Source organism: Colobus angolensis, unplaced genomic scaffold, assembly GCF_000951035.1.
Source record: "Colobus angolensis palliatus isolate OR3802 unplaced genomic scaffold, Cang.pa_1.0 Scaffold49, whole genome shotgun sequence".
In the NCBI taxonomy this organism is placed as follows: Eukaryota; Metazoa; Chordata; class Mammalia; order Primates; family Cercopithecidae; genus Colobus; species Colobus angolensis.
Window position 1 is genome coordinate 2,013,511 of NW_012118376.1, and position 16,880 is coordinate 2,030,390.

The 16,880-nt window shown below is 39.8% G+C and overlaps 1 protein-coding gene across 2 annotated transcripts in view; it reads left to right on the plus strand.

The window, feature by feature from the left end:
• The first annotated feature begins 373 nt into the window (after nt 1-373).
• TBCA (tubulin folding cofactor A) overlaps nt 374-16,880 on the plus strand; it is a 91,519-nt gene continuing 75,012 nt past the window's right edge. For both annotated transcript variants that reach the window (XM_011959215.1, XM_011959216.1), the window contains exon 1: nt 374-527. In XM_011959215.1, the coding sequence (XP_011814605.1) occupies nt 475-527 (53 nt within the window). In that variant the 5' untranslated portion in view covers nt 374-474. The remainder of the gene's footprint in view (nt 528-16,880) is intronic.

The following is a 16,880-nucleotide window of genomic DNA, read 5'->3' on the forward strand; positions in this document are numbered from 1 at the left end:
ATTTTCTTGACTGCATGCATGATGGAAGTTTATTTCATTACATATGCATCACTTCGCCCCATTTGACACCAGATAATGGCATCGAAAATACCCTTAATACATGTTTTAGTCACTCCGTCCATTAAGCAGATAATCCCGCAAAGCAACGTCCCAGAGAGACATTAGTTTCCCCAAAGGCCCAGGCTATGGAGACCGGGATAGTGTAACTTACGCCTGAACTAAAAAGGAGGGCAGTACGAGAGACAGGACGGAACGTTCCACCAGGGGTTAGAGGGCGCGGGCAGCGGACGGCGGGTGCGGGGTACCACCCTCCAGGAAAAAACCCGCCCCGCGGGGCGTGGCGGGGACGCCGGGCCGCGCAGCCTGCGCATGCGCCGGGGTGCCGGCCATGCCCATATAGCCACAGCCTCTGCGCGTCGCCCTCCACGGTTACCCCGGCTCTTCGCCCCTCCTTCTCGCGGCGCTCTAGGGACCATGGCCGAACCTCGCGTGAGACAGATCAAGATCAAGACCGGCGTGGTGAAGCGGTAAGGAACCGGGAGTGGCGCCCTGCACCTCCTCTTCGTCGCCTCGTGGCGGCCTGCGAGGCTGAGCGGACCGCAGGCCCGAGGCGGCCTCCGATCTCCAGGCCGCGCCCGAGCCCGCCGGCCTCGCACGCCGCTTCCCGTCCCTCTCCGCTCACTAGCCGCTCGGATTTGCGGCGAGAGTCGGCGATGGGCCGGTCTCTCGGCGTCCGCTGTGGGGAGGTGGTGGGCCGCGGCCTGGGGAGGCGGGAGGGCGAGCCGGGCCCTGATGCTATGCCTCCCTGTGTGCGTGCGCCGGCGTCTCCTTGCTGAACTTGACCCGGGGAGGCGGATACCAGATGTGCTCTCAAGTGGACTTGAAGGCAGGCTCTGAAGTTTAGGGGGACGCCAAGGATCCTTGCTTCGTCAGAAAAGAGACCGTAGTGGAGCTGTGTGGCCTAACATGGCTGGCGTGACTGGCAGGCTTTGAGAACTGGGCCTGAACTTCTAGCACACTCAGCAAACTTAATGTGGCCTCACTTTCTCCGGTCAGACTCCCCGAAGAGGCTGTGAGATGCTGTTTAAATAACTTGTGAACCAGAAGTTTCTGAGACAGGTCTTAATTTAGAAAGTTTATTTTGCCAAGGACGTGCCCATGACACAGCCTCAGGAGGTCCTGATGACATGTGCCCATGGCGGTTGGGGCACAGCTTGGTTTAATACATTTTAGGGAGACCTCAGATATTAGTCAACGTGTAAGGTGTACCTTGGTTCCCTCCAGAAAGTCGGGACAACTGGAAGGGTGGGGGGCATCCAGGTCATAGATAAGAAACAAATGGTTGCGTTCTTTTGAATGTTTCATCAGCTTTTCACTTAATACACAGTTTACATGTGAGAGGGGTGGAAGAATAGTCACTTATGCTTTAGTCCGCTAAATGAATCTGCGATTTTACATACACAGTAGGGCAGAGGAAGCAGATACCCAGTTGTCTCAGGTGGGTAGGGGGTGACTTTTGAGTTCTGTCCTTTGTCCCATATCTGTGAAGGTAAGCTATCAATTTCCAATGCCAGGGTGAAATACAACAGAACTGTTTTAGAATGAAGATCTTGAGGCCCACAGGAATTTCCTGGTGGGCAAATCGTCAGGGAGGTATGTAGCTTTTTTTTTTTTTTTTTTTAAATCTTTGTGACTGTCTTATTCAGAAATAAAATGAGAGACAGGTTTGCTTGATGCAATTCCTAGCTTGACTTTTCTTTTTGGCTTAGTGATTTTTGGGGTCCTGAGATTTATTTTTCCTTTCACAAACTCATGGGTAGTGCAGTCCTGTAATTTGCTCAAATTCCTGTAAACCAAAAAAGTTTACCTGAGACAGGTCTCAATCAATTTAGAAGTTTATTTTGCCAAAGTTAAGGATATGCCTGTGACAGCCTCAGGAAGTCCTGATGACATGCGCCCAAGGTGGTCAGGCTACAGCTTGGTTTTATACATTTTAGGGAGACGGAAGACATCAGTCAATACATGTACCATGTACTTTGGTTTGATCTGGAAAGGCAGGACAACCCAAAGGGGGCTGGCGGCAGTTCCAAGTTATAGGAGGTTTTCCAATTGGCAATTCGTTGAAAGACATTATCTTAAGACCTGGAATCAATACAAGGGAATGTGTCTCGGTTAAAATAAAGGGGTTGTGGAGATTAGGCAGATGAAGCCTCCAGGTAGCAGGCTTCAGAGAGACTAAATTTCTGATGTTTCTTATCAGACTTAAAAAGGTCCCAGACTCCTAGTTAATTTTCTCCTGGATCAGGAAAAACACCTGGACAGGGAAGAGGATTCTCTACAGAATGTAGATTTTCCCCGTAAGAGACATCTTTGCAGGGCCAATTCAAAATATGTAAAAGATACATATTTTAGAGTAAAATGCTTTTATTTCTTTCAGATCCTGCTAGCTGTCCTGTGATGCCATATTAGAGTAAGGCTGGAATTTGGTGTTTTATTGCTACAAAAAGCCTTAAGATCTGTTTTAATGTTAATGTTGCTCAATTGTTCCTGAGTTCCAAAAGGAGGAAGGTATAATGAGACAAGTCTGACCCCCTCTTCCCATCATGGCCTGAATTAGTTTTTCAGGATAACTTTAGAATGCCCTTGGTTGAGAGGAGGAGTCCATTCAGACGGTTGGGGAGCTTAGAATTTTATTTTTAGTTTACTTTCCTGAGTGCTGGTAGACACTTCAATGTTCATTAGAACTTTGTTGTTCAGACCCAAGAGGAGCAAACTTTTTGATGAGAAAAGATATTCCAAGAGAAAAGATAAACAGCCTTCTGAAGAAGCAAGTTATTCTATTGTAGCAATGTCTACTAAAGAAACCAACTGGCTTCTTCCTGTTTGCCCACCTTTCCTTTGTTTATTGGTATTTCCACCAGAGGAAGGACAAGGCAAAAGAGAGAATGAATTCACTTTTTAAGATAATGCTTCTGAGTTTTAGCACAGCATCCCACTGTACTTCCCTGGAAGCTTTATTGCCAAGGCAATAAGGAGACCATGTGAGTAGGAGTTAAATGCACAGCCATTTCTGAAGTGAGACTGCTTGGGTTCAGATCTTAATTCTTCCCTTTATTGTATGTTGTGGAATATATTACATTGTGCTGTGCCTCTTTTACCTTATTTGTAAAATAGCGCAAGGACCCAACTCATGCAGTTGTTTGCAAGAACTGCCTGCTGTACTGTTTGATACAGTATGTGGCAAATAGTAAATGTTTGGATTCCCATTTTACATATGAGAAACTGAGGTTTAATGAAGTTAAAAAAAAAAAAATTTTTGTCTAAAGTCACACTACTAGTTAGTGGTAATACAAGGAAAAGGACCAAGGTTTCTTTTTTTTTTTTGAGATGGAGTCTTGCTGTGTCGCCCAGGCTGGAGTGCAGTGGCCGGATCTCGGCTCACTGCAAGCTCCGCCTCCCGAGTTCACGCCATTCTTCCGCCTCAGCCTCCGAGTATCTGGGACTACAGGCGCCCGCCACCATGTTTTTAGTAGAGACGGGGTTTCACCATGTTAGCCAGGATGGTCTTGAGCTCCTGACCTCGTGATTCACCCGCCTCAGCCTCCCAAAGTGCTGGGATTACAGGCTTGAGCCACCGCGCCCAGCCCCAAGGTTTCAAATCTACAACTTTCTTCTGTAAGCTACAGTGCTCCCGTAAAGAGTATTTTTAAAATTTGTAGTAGAAAGGGAATTGAGATGTATGTTTGGAAATATAAATAATCCACCCTGTCCCTCAGCTCAGAGTTCTTTTGTTCACTTTTACCAGACTTACTTGGGTTATGTCATTTTGGTCAGTATATTTGGCAGCACTATCAGGGTGTGTTGCAGAGTGCTGTAGAATGAAAGTCATGAGAAATGACTTCTAATGGTAGTTTCCCATTCATTTACTTACATGGCCTTGACATTTCTCATTCCAGTGATCTCTACTAGTTTATAAAATTACCTAGTTCAAGTAGTTATATGCTTACAATACATATTCTAGAGAAAATATTCATTGAGATTATTATAAACTAAGTTTTTGACTTTCAGAAGTTCTCAATGCTTATGTAAACTGCTTAGAAATAAATTTATCATTTTATGAAACTTGGTCATAGTTTACTATTATCTCAAATTGCTTATAAATTAATGGAAATGTCTCCCATACATTTTAAAATGACTTCTCTGTTGACATTTTGGGGTATAGCTTCCCACTTATGTATTAAAATGCAATTAAAGAAAAACCCCTAAACTTTCTGTTTTAGCTGCTTATTACTCCCATTTTGCCTTGGTGTATCACTGTCTGACTCCATAAATATTGTCCCCTACAGTCTTTTTTTATTTTTCACCTGAAAATGATTTTACTATGACTCTTTCCATCTTCTGCCTTAGTATCCTATTTTTATTTTATTTTATTATTACTTATTTTTATTTGAGTTCTGGGATTCATGTGCTGAACATGCAGTTTTGTTGCATAGGTATACATGTGCCATGGTGATTTGATGCACCTATCGACCTGTCATCTAGGTTTTAAACCCTGCATCCTCTTTTTAAAAATCTATATTTTATGTCAGCAAAGAAAAAAATAGATGAAGCAGCAATGGCAACATATTAATAATTGTTGGAGTGAATGATCATGGGACTTCATTATATTCTTCTGTACGTAAGTTTAACATTTTTCGTGATAAAAAGGGTCTAAAAGATATGATTTTTCCTCCTGTCTCCAAAATTAGTTTCAAAGATATCTTAATTCATGATTCAGACATGTTCTTGGTTTTGTAAAAGGGATTCAGTTCATTTTTTTTTTTTTAATCAATGGTTTAGAAACCTATTCTCAACACTCTTTTAAATCTGTTCTTGACACTCTGTTTCTGGTTAGATGTTCATTTTCCATAGCCCCATTTATCTTCGGAAGTTGCAACCTTTATTTGGAAGAAGAGGTTAAAGTCATTATTCATGCCCCAGATCCTTCAATTTTCTCTCTAGAAATTGAGAGCAACTAGAAATTATATTCTAGGTATTTGTCCTAGAGTTCAGTTTGGGTAGGCTATACTAGAAAGGGTGGATTAATTTAGTTTCTAATTAGATCTGCTGGAACACTTCAGGTGACTCAGAAGTTCCTGATAGTTGGTCTGAGGAAGAAATGTGGACAGGCAGGTTGAATGTTAGGGGAATACGGAAACAGGCAATAAGTAGATGATGGTATTTGGCATCAAGGAGATCTAGCCATGCATGGAAGATGGTCATTTCAGCATGTTGGCAAAATGGCAAAGGTGACCTAATGGATAACAGCCCACATTAGAAAGTAGAAACAAGTTTCAGGGCCAGTATTTTTAGGCCCTGGGGAAATTGGCAAGAAGTTTACAGGGAGTGTCCTGTTCCTAGAGAAACTTTGTTACCTTGTACAGTAAAAGGCAAAGCATCTGATTTCTGGGAAGTGAGTTTCAAGAGAGAGAGGTTGGATTACTGGGAATAAAGAAAGAGTCTAGATACTAGGAATGGCTTAGAAGGTGAGAGTTGGATAGAATGAGGCTGAATTGGTGCTAAGTGTCTGACTCTGAGGGCTCCTTAAATATCTTCCTCCCAGCAACAAGATTTTAATAGTTTTATTGTTATTTTTAGTTGACACATACATATTTACAGGGTACCCTGTGATATTTTGTCACATGTATACTTTTTTATTTTTCCTGAGGACTAATTCTTGCTGTGAAACTAGAGAAATATATATAATAGAGGCTAGAATAGTTATTTTATTATTATTTTTATTTTTATTTTTTCCAAGACAGAGAGGCTGGCTTGGAGTGGTGTGATCTCGGCTCATTGCAGCTTCTTCCTCCTGGGTTCATCCCTGCCTCAGCCTCCCAAGTAGCTGGGATTATAGGTGCTGGCCACCATGACTGGCTAATTTTTGTATTTTTTAGTAGAGACAGGGTTTTGCCATGTTGGCCAGGCTCATCTTGAACTCCTGACCTCAGGTGATCTGCCTGCTGTGGCCTCCCAAAGTGCTGGAATTATAGGTGTGAGCCACCATGCCTGGCCCTAGATGGGTTATTATACTAAGATTCTTTGAGCAGCAGCTTTTGTTCACATGTGACTCACTGGTAGTTGGTATTAGTTGGCAGGTTTGGGTGTGTCTGGCTCTTTTTTTTTTTTTTTAAAGATTTGAATCTGTGTTATTATCAGATTGCTAGACCTATTGATATCTGTGACAGGATCACAACTAATCTGGCAGCCCTAGCAGAAAGTTACCAAATACTACTCAGTTTTTCCCCCCAGCACAGAACTGTTGAACACTCTGTTTTTTTGGGGGTGGGCGGGGAGCGGGGGGATATCTAGGTGGCATCAATTATCCCAGTTTGCCTGAGACTGAGGGGTTTCCCAGGATGTGGTTTCACTGCTAAAACTGGGAAGGTCCCAGGCAAACCAGAATGATTGACCCTTCTTCTGTAACTAGCTAACATAGCTCTGTTTTATGTGTTGTGTGATTTATTTGGAGGCTATTTGCAGGTAGTACAACTGTGAGTTGTATGTTGTACCTTAATTTAAAACTTAAGTGCATGGTGTAAATGTGAATCATTGACAGAGTAGCTTTTGTTCTGTATTTAAATTATTAATGATTTAGAAAATAATTTTTCCTAAAGTAGGAGAAAATATAGAATTGATATTTTCTAAATGTGGTATTTCAGCTAAGTGACTTATATCCACCAAAAGTTTCCAAGTGGGATTTGTGTTTACAAAAAAATTTGTTTTTTATTAGACTTGTGGTAAATTCAAGGAATTATTCTACAAGTAAAAAACACTCATAATCATTTAACATAAAAGATTATTTAACTTTAAAGCCAACTTACTTTCAATAAAGCATGTTAAACTAGGTCACTGGTGAGTGAATGAATTGGTTAAAAATACTTTCTTAAATATATCTTTTTATAACCATTTTGGATTGGTAATGGCTCAAAATCCAATGTGAACAAAGAATGTTAGGGCATTGGAAATAGCACTGACATTGGCCCATAGTTTTCCTCTGATTAAATGGAAGTGACACCAGTAGATTAGAATGAGACTAGGACAATTCACACTGCAATTGTGTTAGTTTAACTTTAACAATCTTTTAACACTCTTGTTTAAATGTAGCTGACATACCATAATTACAAATCTACAAGCCTTGATTATAGAATTTTACATCATGAACCTGTGGGGAAATTGTATTGATTTTTTTTTTTTTTTAAATAAAGCAAGCATTGTTCCCAAACTATGGCATCTTCCCAAGTTTGTTTATATCTGCATCTCTCATATACAACTGTGTATGGTGTATATGCTATGTGTAGCAGACATGAAGACAACATAAAAGGTATGTAAAATCTCTACACTATTAGTTCAATATATATTATACTGATATAAAAAGTGAAGAATGCAAATAACACATATACTTAAGTAGACATAAAGTTTCCCCCCATTAGCTTTAGCTGTTTATATACTTCTTATATTTAAAAAAATGAAATAAGGGCCTTCATCCCATTTACAAGGGAGGAGCCCTCATTACCTAATCACCTTCTAAAGGCCCCATCTCTTAATACTGTAGCATTGGAAATAAAGTTTCAGTGTGAATTTTGGAGGGATACTAACATTCAAACCATAGCAACAGCAGCATCTTTATTACTTTTCTGTAGATTATCAACAGTGTGGATGAGGACTTAAGGATGAATGGTTACTGATCCCCAGGAGAGACCCTGGAACTTGCTTTAGTTTAAATTGTGATAAAACCTTGTGTTTTAGTTGCTTGTTCTGTTTACTGATTGTCTGTAGAGGGAGAAAGGAAGAGTATGAACCTTGTGTTTTTGAGTAATTTCTAAGACTTTGTAATGATCATCTTTTTGTGATCATTGCTGAGGCAGTGATTCCCTACCCCCAAGGCCCAGCAAAAAAAAAATCTTCAGTTTATATCAATTAATTGTACTTTTAAGGCTTAAAAAACACTGTGTCTGTATCATTAGTACAATGTGACAAGGCCAGTTTTGCTTTTTTATTGGACTATCATTAAGTTTATTGTAGGGAAGAGTTGTCAAGTGAGTTTTGGAGAAACTCAATCTGTAAATGATTCACACAATGATTACAAGACATTCTTACAGTTCTAGTGCTGGATTATAGTTATTTCCAAATCCTCCTTAATGTTTTTTAACTGAGTTCTCTGTTTGTTGTTGTTGAGATCCTTTCACTTCCACAAGTATGTTATGGAGCTCTGTGTGTGTGTGCGTGTGTATTCTAACCCAGAGTTTATTTGTCTATAAAGGACATTGGAGCAAGTAGGCATCAGCTTTTTCATTAAATGTTCCTCAGCTTCTGAATAATACTAATGTCATGATTTTAATAAATCATTTGTTGCCTGGAATACATTTGTACTCGATGAAATTTTTGAAGACCTACAAGTCTGCGGAAGTGTATTTGAACTTACATTACTAGTATAGTATTATAATTTTGATCTCCAAATCTGCAACGTTAAGTTCTGAAGACACTGCACTATATCAAAGTATACAAAGATTTTCTTAAGGCCAGAAAGTTCTTCACATCTTTTCAAAGGGATCATGTCTAATAATACCATTGCTTTTCATAGAATTGTTTTTCAACAAATAGACACTTAATAGATATTTGTCAATTGAGTTAAGGACTGGAGGAAACCAGAAAAGGGTTTATGAGGGGGAACACATCAAGAGACTGGAAATAAAAGTTTGCTTTATAAATAAAAGTGAGAGACTTAGAAATGGAGAAAGAAAAGAGAAACAACCTCTCTTAAGTAATAACTACCCTCAAATAATTAGACATTTTTCAGGATAGTATTTTTATTTTATTGGAGATATAAAAGATACGAAAATATATCAAGGATTTGTTTAAAAGCAACAATTTTACATTTTTTAAACTAAGAAGAGACTAGTCTATTGTGGAAAATTTAAAAATTATTACAGTTCTATCAAAAAGTTTTTGTAGTTTATCTAGAACTAACTAGAATGACTCTTTAATTCTAGTGTAATAGAGGGGTGTGTGTTTGTGTGTTTAACTGCCTGATAAGTTACATAGACTAATCCATTCCAGGTTATTACTATTATTATTTTGTAACTTAAGAAAAATAGTAGGAACATAGGTATGTTGAAATCTCATGGGGATTAGGTGGTATTTCAGGGAAACAAAATAGCAAAGGTTTTGTCCCAGTCCTTAAGGAATTTGTACATTGTTAAGTTATGCAGTATACATGTAAATGAGGATTTATTCCTAGAACTTCAAATATGAGTGCACTAATGTATTTTTTCATTCTCATTTTAATGGGTATTTAGTTTAGTTTTCTTTTTTTTCTTTTTTTATTTTTTTGGCCCTAGTTTTTCCCTTGTACAAATGGTGCTACAATGTACATTGTTATGTATGACTCTTAGAAGACATGTAATGTTGAGCATAAGGCAGAAGTTCTCAAAGAATGGATTTCAGGTGTGTGGAAGTGTATCCCTTCTCAGCTATAAGGATGGCCAGGTGTGACCAAGAGCAGCCATGAGATACATGGGGGAAGAGTCATTTAGACAGAAGAAAGAGCAAATTCAAAGACTTGAAAAAGGGGAAGATTGGCCTGTTTGAGGAGCTGCAACCAAGTGAAGGAGGGGAAAAGGGGTAGGAGATTCAGAAAAGTATGAGGGAGAGGGTACAGGTCTTAGAAGGACTTCATGTAAGGGCTTGGGCTGCAGATGTCATCATCTCTATGAGAGTTTCCTGGCTATGTCCAAAGTTAGTGCTCCCTTTTCTGTGTTCCCAGAGAACTTTGTAGTTTTCACTATGATAGTACTAAAAATACGTTAAGCTATTCTATTTACTAGGCTGGTAGCTTCCAAAGTATGGCCTAGGAACCCCTTGGGGTCCCTAACACCCATTCAGGGGTTCTGCAAAATAGAAATTGTTTTTATAGTAACTAAGACATTATTTGCCTTTTTCACTTTCATTTGCTCACAATTGTACAGTGGAGTTTTTCAGGGACTATGTGATGTTTGATACTGCAACAGATTGAATGTAGAAGCAGATACGAAAATCTACCTGCTTCTTTTTCAGACATAAAGATTTGCAAATATGTAAATAGTGCCCTTTTTCTGTTTTTTTTATTGTTTTGTTTTGGAAAATAAGATTATTTTTCACAAAATAGGTTATTTTTGGTAACACTGTAGTACATTAATTTTGTTATTTTGAGTAAGTTAACATTTAAAATTTTCTAACTTTAAAAACAAATATGTTAAAAATTTCTGTTATAATTTCTAATACAGTAAATATTAATAGAGATAATTCACATAAACAAAGCTCCTTGGGTAGAGTTCAGATTCAGATCACATCAGGCAAGATGTTTTCTTGTTTGGAATGGAGAATTTAAATTAGGATGACTAGCACTGACTTTTGAGTTTTGTGGAAAAAGGAGACAGAGTTTTGAGTTGTTTTTGGTTAATTCTAACAGAAGATAAGAAAGCACTGTAATACTCTTATTATTGGTGAATAAAGTGTTTCACATATGTATTTTATTATTGACTGGGATTTAACCCTTCAAGTGCTAAAAGTATTTTTAAAGATACCTTTAGGAAAACATTTCCCCAAAAATATACTTGCTTCATCGAATTACATTGAAATTTTCTATAGATTAGTTTTTTTTTTTTTCTGAATACTGCTGTAAACATTTTAAAGATAGGTAAACAGAGTTAAAAATAAAGATGGGAGATTTAAGTGTGCTTGAAGGAATGAGTCCAAGTTAGTTACCCCAACAGTGTTTTCTTTCTTTGGATACTGGTTGTATAGAATTGAGTTAATCTTAATCCTTGGTTTATGCCACATACTCATTATTGGTCCATGCATGGGCCTCATTTGTTTGCTGTATGCCTGTATTTATTACTTTCAAGTAGTGTGTTAATAACATGAGCCCATCACCTAACACAAGAAGTAAAACAGTGATAATAACATCTAATTTTGTTCTGTTCCCCCACCTGATGCAACTATTATTTTTAATCTTGTGTTTATTATTACCTTACTTTTTAAAATATAATTTTTTTGTGTGTTACGAAAACGTGCTATTTACTTTTAGTTATTTTTTACTTTGTAAGAAGGGTGTTTTCTGGGACTTACCATTTTTCACCTATGTTGGTAGGATTTAGCCCTAAATTTTTGCTCTTAGGTGCAGTACATTTTTTTTATTGTTGTGTAATATTCCATTGTTTGATAATACCACAATTTATCCATTCCTCTTATTGATTAGTGTTTGGAATGTTTCACTTATTAACTGTGTTTCTATGTACGTTTTTGTTCATGGCTCTGTTAATTATGCCTGAGGGTTTTTCTTGGGTATATACCCAGGAATGAAATCGTTTGGTCATAAGTATGAATATTCTACTTGTAAGATGCATGTCTTAGTTCAAGCTGCCCTAACCTACCATAGACTACCATAGACTGGGTGACTTATAAATGACAGAATTTATTTCTCAAAGTTCTGGAGGCTGGAAGTCTGAGACTTAGGGTGCTAGCATGGTCATATTCTGGTGAGGGCTGTCTTTGGGTTAAGGACTACTGTCTTCTCATTGTATCCTCGAGTGGTGGAAAGAGATCTGGAGAGCTCTCTGAGGTCTCTTTTAGAAGGGCACTAATCTCATTCATGAGGGCTCCACCCTCTTGATTTCATTACCTCCCAAAGACCCCATCTCCTAATAGCATTACATTAAACGTTAAGATATATGAATTGGGGCGTGGGGGTTGGGAGGAAGGGATGGGCACACAAACATGTAGTCCCTTGCAGTGCCAAACTTCCAAAGGGATTGTACCCTTTTATGTTCCCAGCTGCATTATGTGAGAGTTCCTTTCATTGATCCACATCCTCTCCAAGGCTTGATAGACTTCGTAATTTTACTCCGTTATACTGTCTTTGTTTAGTTTTGCATTTTGGAAAAAAATTGTTTTGCTTATCTTTTTAAACAAGCATCTCCAAGATAAAAAGCGAAAGAAAAAGAGAGAGTGTAAGGCTCCAGACCCACACCCACTCACTCAATCATCTTCTTCTGCCTTGTTTAGAATGATGTACGTATATACCTTAGACAACCCAGAGTTTTTCCCTGGTGGAGAGGGGAGTCTTTCAACCCTGCCTGTTTCTAGGACTGTGCACTTAGTGAAGGTTGTCTGGAGAGTGAGGGGAGGCCTATAGATAGTGGTTTGTATACTGTGTCCTGAAAACCCTCTTGGTGCTCTGTTTTTCAGGAGCTGAAACCAAAGAATGCCAATAATAATACTTTTTAAGTGGTTCTTTTCATTATTGTTAATTAGACTTATGGTACTTTGAGTTCTTAAGTTTGGCATAGCATTTCTAAAGAAAGATTGAATTATTTGTTGGTAATGTTGTTCAATTTTTAACCTAATACCATGTAGTTTATAATTGTGAATGCCATAGATTTAAAAATCTGGCAGATGATACCCCTAATCTTCTCTGCTTGTCCCCAGCACTACTGCCACAATTAAAAAGTACTATTTTCTTAAAAAAGAAAATAAATAGACCTTACAATTAATATTTTCATTTTCTACATATTAATCTTTTTAAAGTATGCTAGCTTTTTTAGTATTACATTAAGTAGAAGTGGTCTCAGGAGACAACTTTGTCTTTTATTTTGGTTTATAAATAGAATAATTCTAATACATTTCTTTTAAATGGGCAATATGGTATATAGTATTTGGTGATGACTGTCTTCATTGCAAACATCTAGTGAACACTCTGGCTACTTCCACAGTCATTTTTATTTTCTTGATAACTACCTGTATTTTCATTTCAGTATCTGCTGTCCTTCCCCACATGCACATAGCCTGTGTTCTTTGAAGGAAAGTGCATCACCTACAGCAGCTTTGGTGGCCTATCAGACTTACTAAAGGCATTCAATTTTCCTGCCCACAGAAACTGATTCTGCTTGGTCATGTAATTTAGGATAATCTAAACAGGGTACATTTCAGCACTCTTGCTTAGAATTCTGGGACAGAAGTATTAACCTTTCCCATGCAACTCTGATTGCGGCTGTGGTCTTCTTTTAGCACTAGGGCATCTGGCCTTGGGAGGTAGCTTGTATTATAAATAGCAGAGTGAAGAGACAAAAAGAAAGTTATTGATGGAAACGTCTTGTTGGACGACTGGATCAGCCAACCTTCAAGCAAGTCCTCCCTGCATTTTAGTTGTACTAGCCAAAGGGGAAAAAAAGTGATTAAATTCCCTGAATTGAAAATGTGTTACTTGTAGTAGAGTATTAATTGAAATAATTACTCAAATTCCTAATTTATGAATACCTATGTATAATGTAAAGAGTGATTTTTCCTTACTAAACTGGCTAGGGATTTACTTCCTTCCCTCCTATCTCTTCTTTTGTAAATTCTGCTGTTGCTTTAGGTTCAGCTTCGGCCTTTTAGTTTCCCTCCATTTCAGTGTCCTATTAAGGTCTGATCCTCTGTATGAGAAGCAGAAAAGATAATCAAATTGCTGTCTTTTCTTCAGCCTTCCCCCTCTTCTCTCAACTCTTGTCCAGTTCAGTGCTGTTCTCTGATTAAGGAGGATAAAAGGGAGAAGGAAAAATAAAAGGGCAGATAAACCTATCTTGCCTTGGAATCCCAACCATTTATTCTCAAACTTGGGCATTGCTTCTGTTCTAGTTCCTCATCTTAGCTCCTAGGAGGTAGAAGAGTCGCCACTTCAATGGCAAGGACTGTGATGAATTAGAAGGCCTTCTTGGCATCTAAGTTAGAATTCTGAATTTTTACTTATTATGCATACTTATATTGTATAAGTATACATACTTTTACAAAGTATACCTAGTATTCTGTGAATCATGTGTCATGCCCATTGAAACACATTAAATAGGCTTTTGGGGATGCTTCTGAAGTTTAGCACCAAGTGTAACATTTTTCCTATGGAAAATGCCTACTGAGACGCCTAAACACCTCACATTAATAGGCATCTTTGCAGTATAACCGAGTCTTTAATTGGAAAATGCTTGGATTATATTGTGTAATAACTTGATTTTATGCTTGCTTTAAATTTTTTGTCTCTTGCTTCGATGTGTAAACCAAAATAAAATTCAAACACCACCCACAACCATCTGAATGGACTCCCTCCTCAGCCAGGGCACTCTAAAATTTAACCTGAAACATTGGATTGGGTCAGACCATGACGGGAATTAGAGGTCAGACATACCTCATTATATCCCTCCAGCATTAACATCAACATAGACCTTAAATCTGGTAAGGAACAATTACAGTCTATTTTCTCTGAAGTCTGCTACCTAGAGGCTTCATCTGTATGATAAAACTTTGATCTCCACACCCTTATCTTAGCCCAGATGTTCCTTCCTACGATAATAACTCTTTCAACCAATTACCAGTCAGAATATGTTTAAATCTACCTATGACCTGGAAGCACCCCCACTCTTTGATTTGTCCTGCCCTTCCAGATCAAACCAGTGCAAATCTTACATGTATTGACTGATATATTATTGTTACAGTAGGTAGCTATAGCCAGGCATTAGCTGGGCAGGAAAGGGCTTCCTACCTACTCACCCACCAGGAGTGTCAGGTGACCATCAGGTGATGGTTCCCCAGTTATCACACTGCCTCTCTAAAAATGACAATTGTCAGTTGGTGCCAGGAAGAAGCAATTTCCTGATGGCCCCTAGTTGTCACACTAAAGTGATAATTGATCACAGGCAAGTAAAACTCCAGAAAAGGACTTGTACAAAAAAAAAAAAAAAAAAAAAAAATTAGATCTCAACCAAATTTTGGGACATCAGGGATTCTCTGAAGGGGGCGGTTCCTAGGCCTCAGCCAATTGTCCTATTGGTTTGAGCCATAAAGATAGCCCAAGCTGGTACCAAGCACCGATAGATTTGTCAAAGATCAGGGCCACCTCCACTCAGAATCTCTCTGTGGTTACCAAATGTGAACCCAAAATATCTGAGACAAGTCTCAGTCAATTTGGAAAGTTTATTTTGCCAAGGATAAGGATATGCCTGTGACACAGCCTCAGGAGGTCCTGATGACATGTGCCCAAGGTGGCTGGGGTACAGTTTGCTTTTATATATTTTGGAGAGATATAATGTCAGGGGTAGAAGGTATCTGAGTCTCATGGCACCAAATATGTTAGGGGTGGCAAATCTGTACGGGTCTGCAGCAACCTCAGTTCTTGCTTCCTCAGAAGAAAGAATTCGACTGAAGGGCATAAGATAGAAAAAGAAAATAAGGCAAGTTTCAGATCAGGCAGGGAGCAGCAATTTCCCAAACAGATAACAATGCTTAAAATTGGTAATCAGTTTCCAGTAAAATGTTAGGAATTGAGCAAGTGAACCCGGGCATGTACATTTAGAGACAAAATGGCAGAGTATGACCTTCTAGGGGCATTCCACCAGAAAAAGGAAGAATGCCTCAGGCAAGCATACATACAATTTCTTAAACACACTGTGCATGCTCACCTCCCAAGTGTAAGGAGAGCACTACACATGCAGGCAGCCCACACTAAGGGAAGAGTCATGGGAAAAGGGGTACAAGACCCTGGAAGGATGCCAACATATAAAACCCCAAGGCAAAAGGTCACACGCCACACTTGTACTTTAGGTCACCCTCTTAGGTCTCTTCCAAGTGTACTTTCCTTTCCTGCTCTAAAGCTTTTTAATAGACTTCTACTCCTGATCTGAAACTTGACTCATTCTCTTTTTCTACCGTATGCCCCTCAGTCAAATTCTTTCTTCTGGGGAGGCAAGAATTGAGGTTGCTGCAGACCCGTACAGATTTGCCACCCCTAACTTATTTGGTGCCATGAGACTCAGATACCTTCTACCCCTGACATTATATCTCTAAAATACATAAAAGCAAACTGTACCCCAGCCACCTTGGGCACATGTCATCAGGACCTCCTGAGGCTGTGTCACAGGCACATCCTTATCCTTGGCAAAGTAAACTTTCCAAATTGACTGAGACTTGTCTCAGATATTTTTGGTTTATATTTGGTAACTGTTTGGACAAACGGAGGCAAGATGGTGCACTTCCGGGTTCTTCTTCACCACCAGATCTTCCCGTGCGCGTGAAAATGCAGCCGGCGCCTGGGAAGGTGCAGATCAACTGGGCATGTGCCAGGTGACGTCAATCCAAAGAGACCAAGATTTACCTGGTCGCACCTGCGAAACGCCCCCCGACACGCCCGTGCCCTGCCTATTGCCCTCCCACTCCTAGAAAAGCCGCTCTCCACCAGTGAGCCACACGGCCTTCCTGAGTCCTCACTCCTGTTGGGATGTCGGGACAGCAGGAATTCCGTCCGAGAGCCCCACCGGGGGACTCTGCCGGCCTCCTTTGCCGGAGGCCGACAGACCTCTTCCCCACACCTTAGGTGACCAAAATAAATCTGCAGTTTTGCTCCTACACTTGCCTACCCGCTGGTTCTTTTGTGCCTGCTCGGCTGGTCTTAGAAAAACAAATCAGTTGGTGCCGAAACCCGGGAAGAGACCCCTCCTCAGGCCTCTAGGGGTTGAGGAACCTCCTCCTGCTTCCACACCGCAGACGGACCAGGTCCTGAGACCCGCTTCCCTCACTCTCACGGCCTCTCTGGGGTAAGTGCCCTTGTCTCCTCTTTACCTCCCTCGGCCAGAAATCCTGCGCAGGTCCGAGGTCCATTTTGAGCCACCAAGTGGCTCAGGAAACCCGTTCAGGACGGAGACGTCCGCCTGAAGGTAATCTCCACTTTGGCTCCATGAGCCTCCAGTCTGTCTCTGCTGGTTCCAAAGGACACTTTGAAGCCAGGCAGAGATCCACTTCCATTTCCATTGTGTCCATTGTGTAAGTAAAGAGGAAAC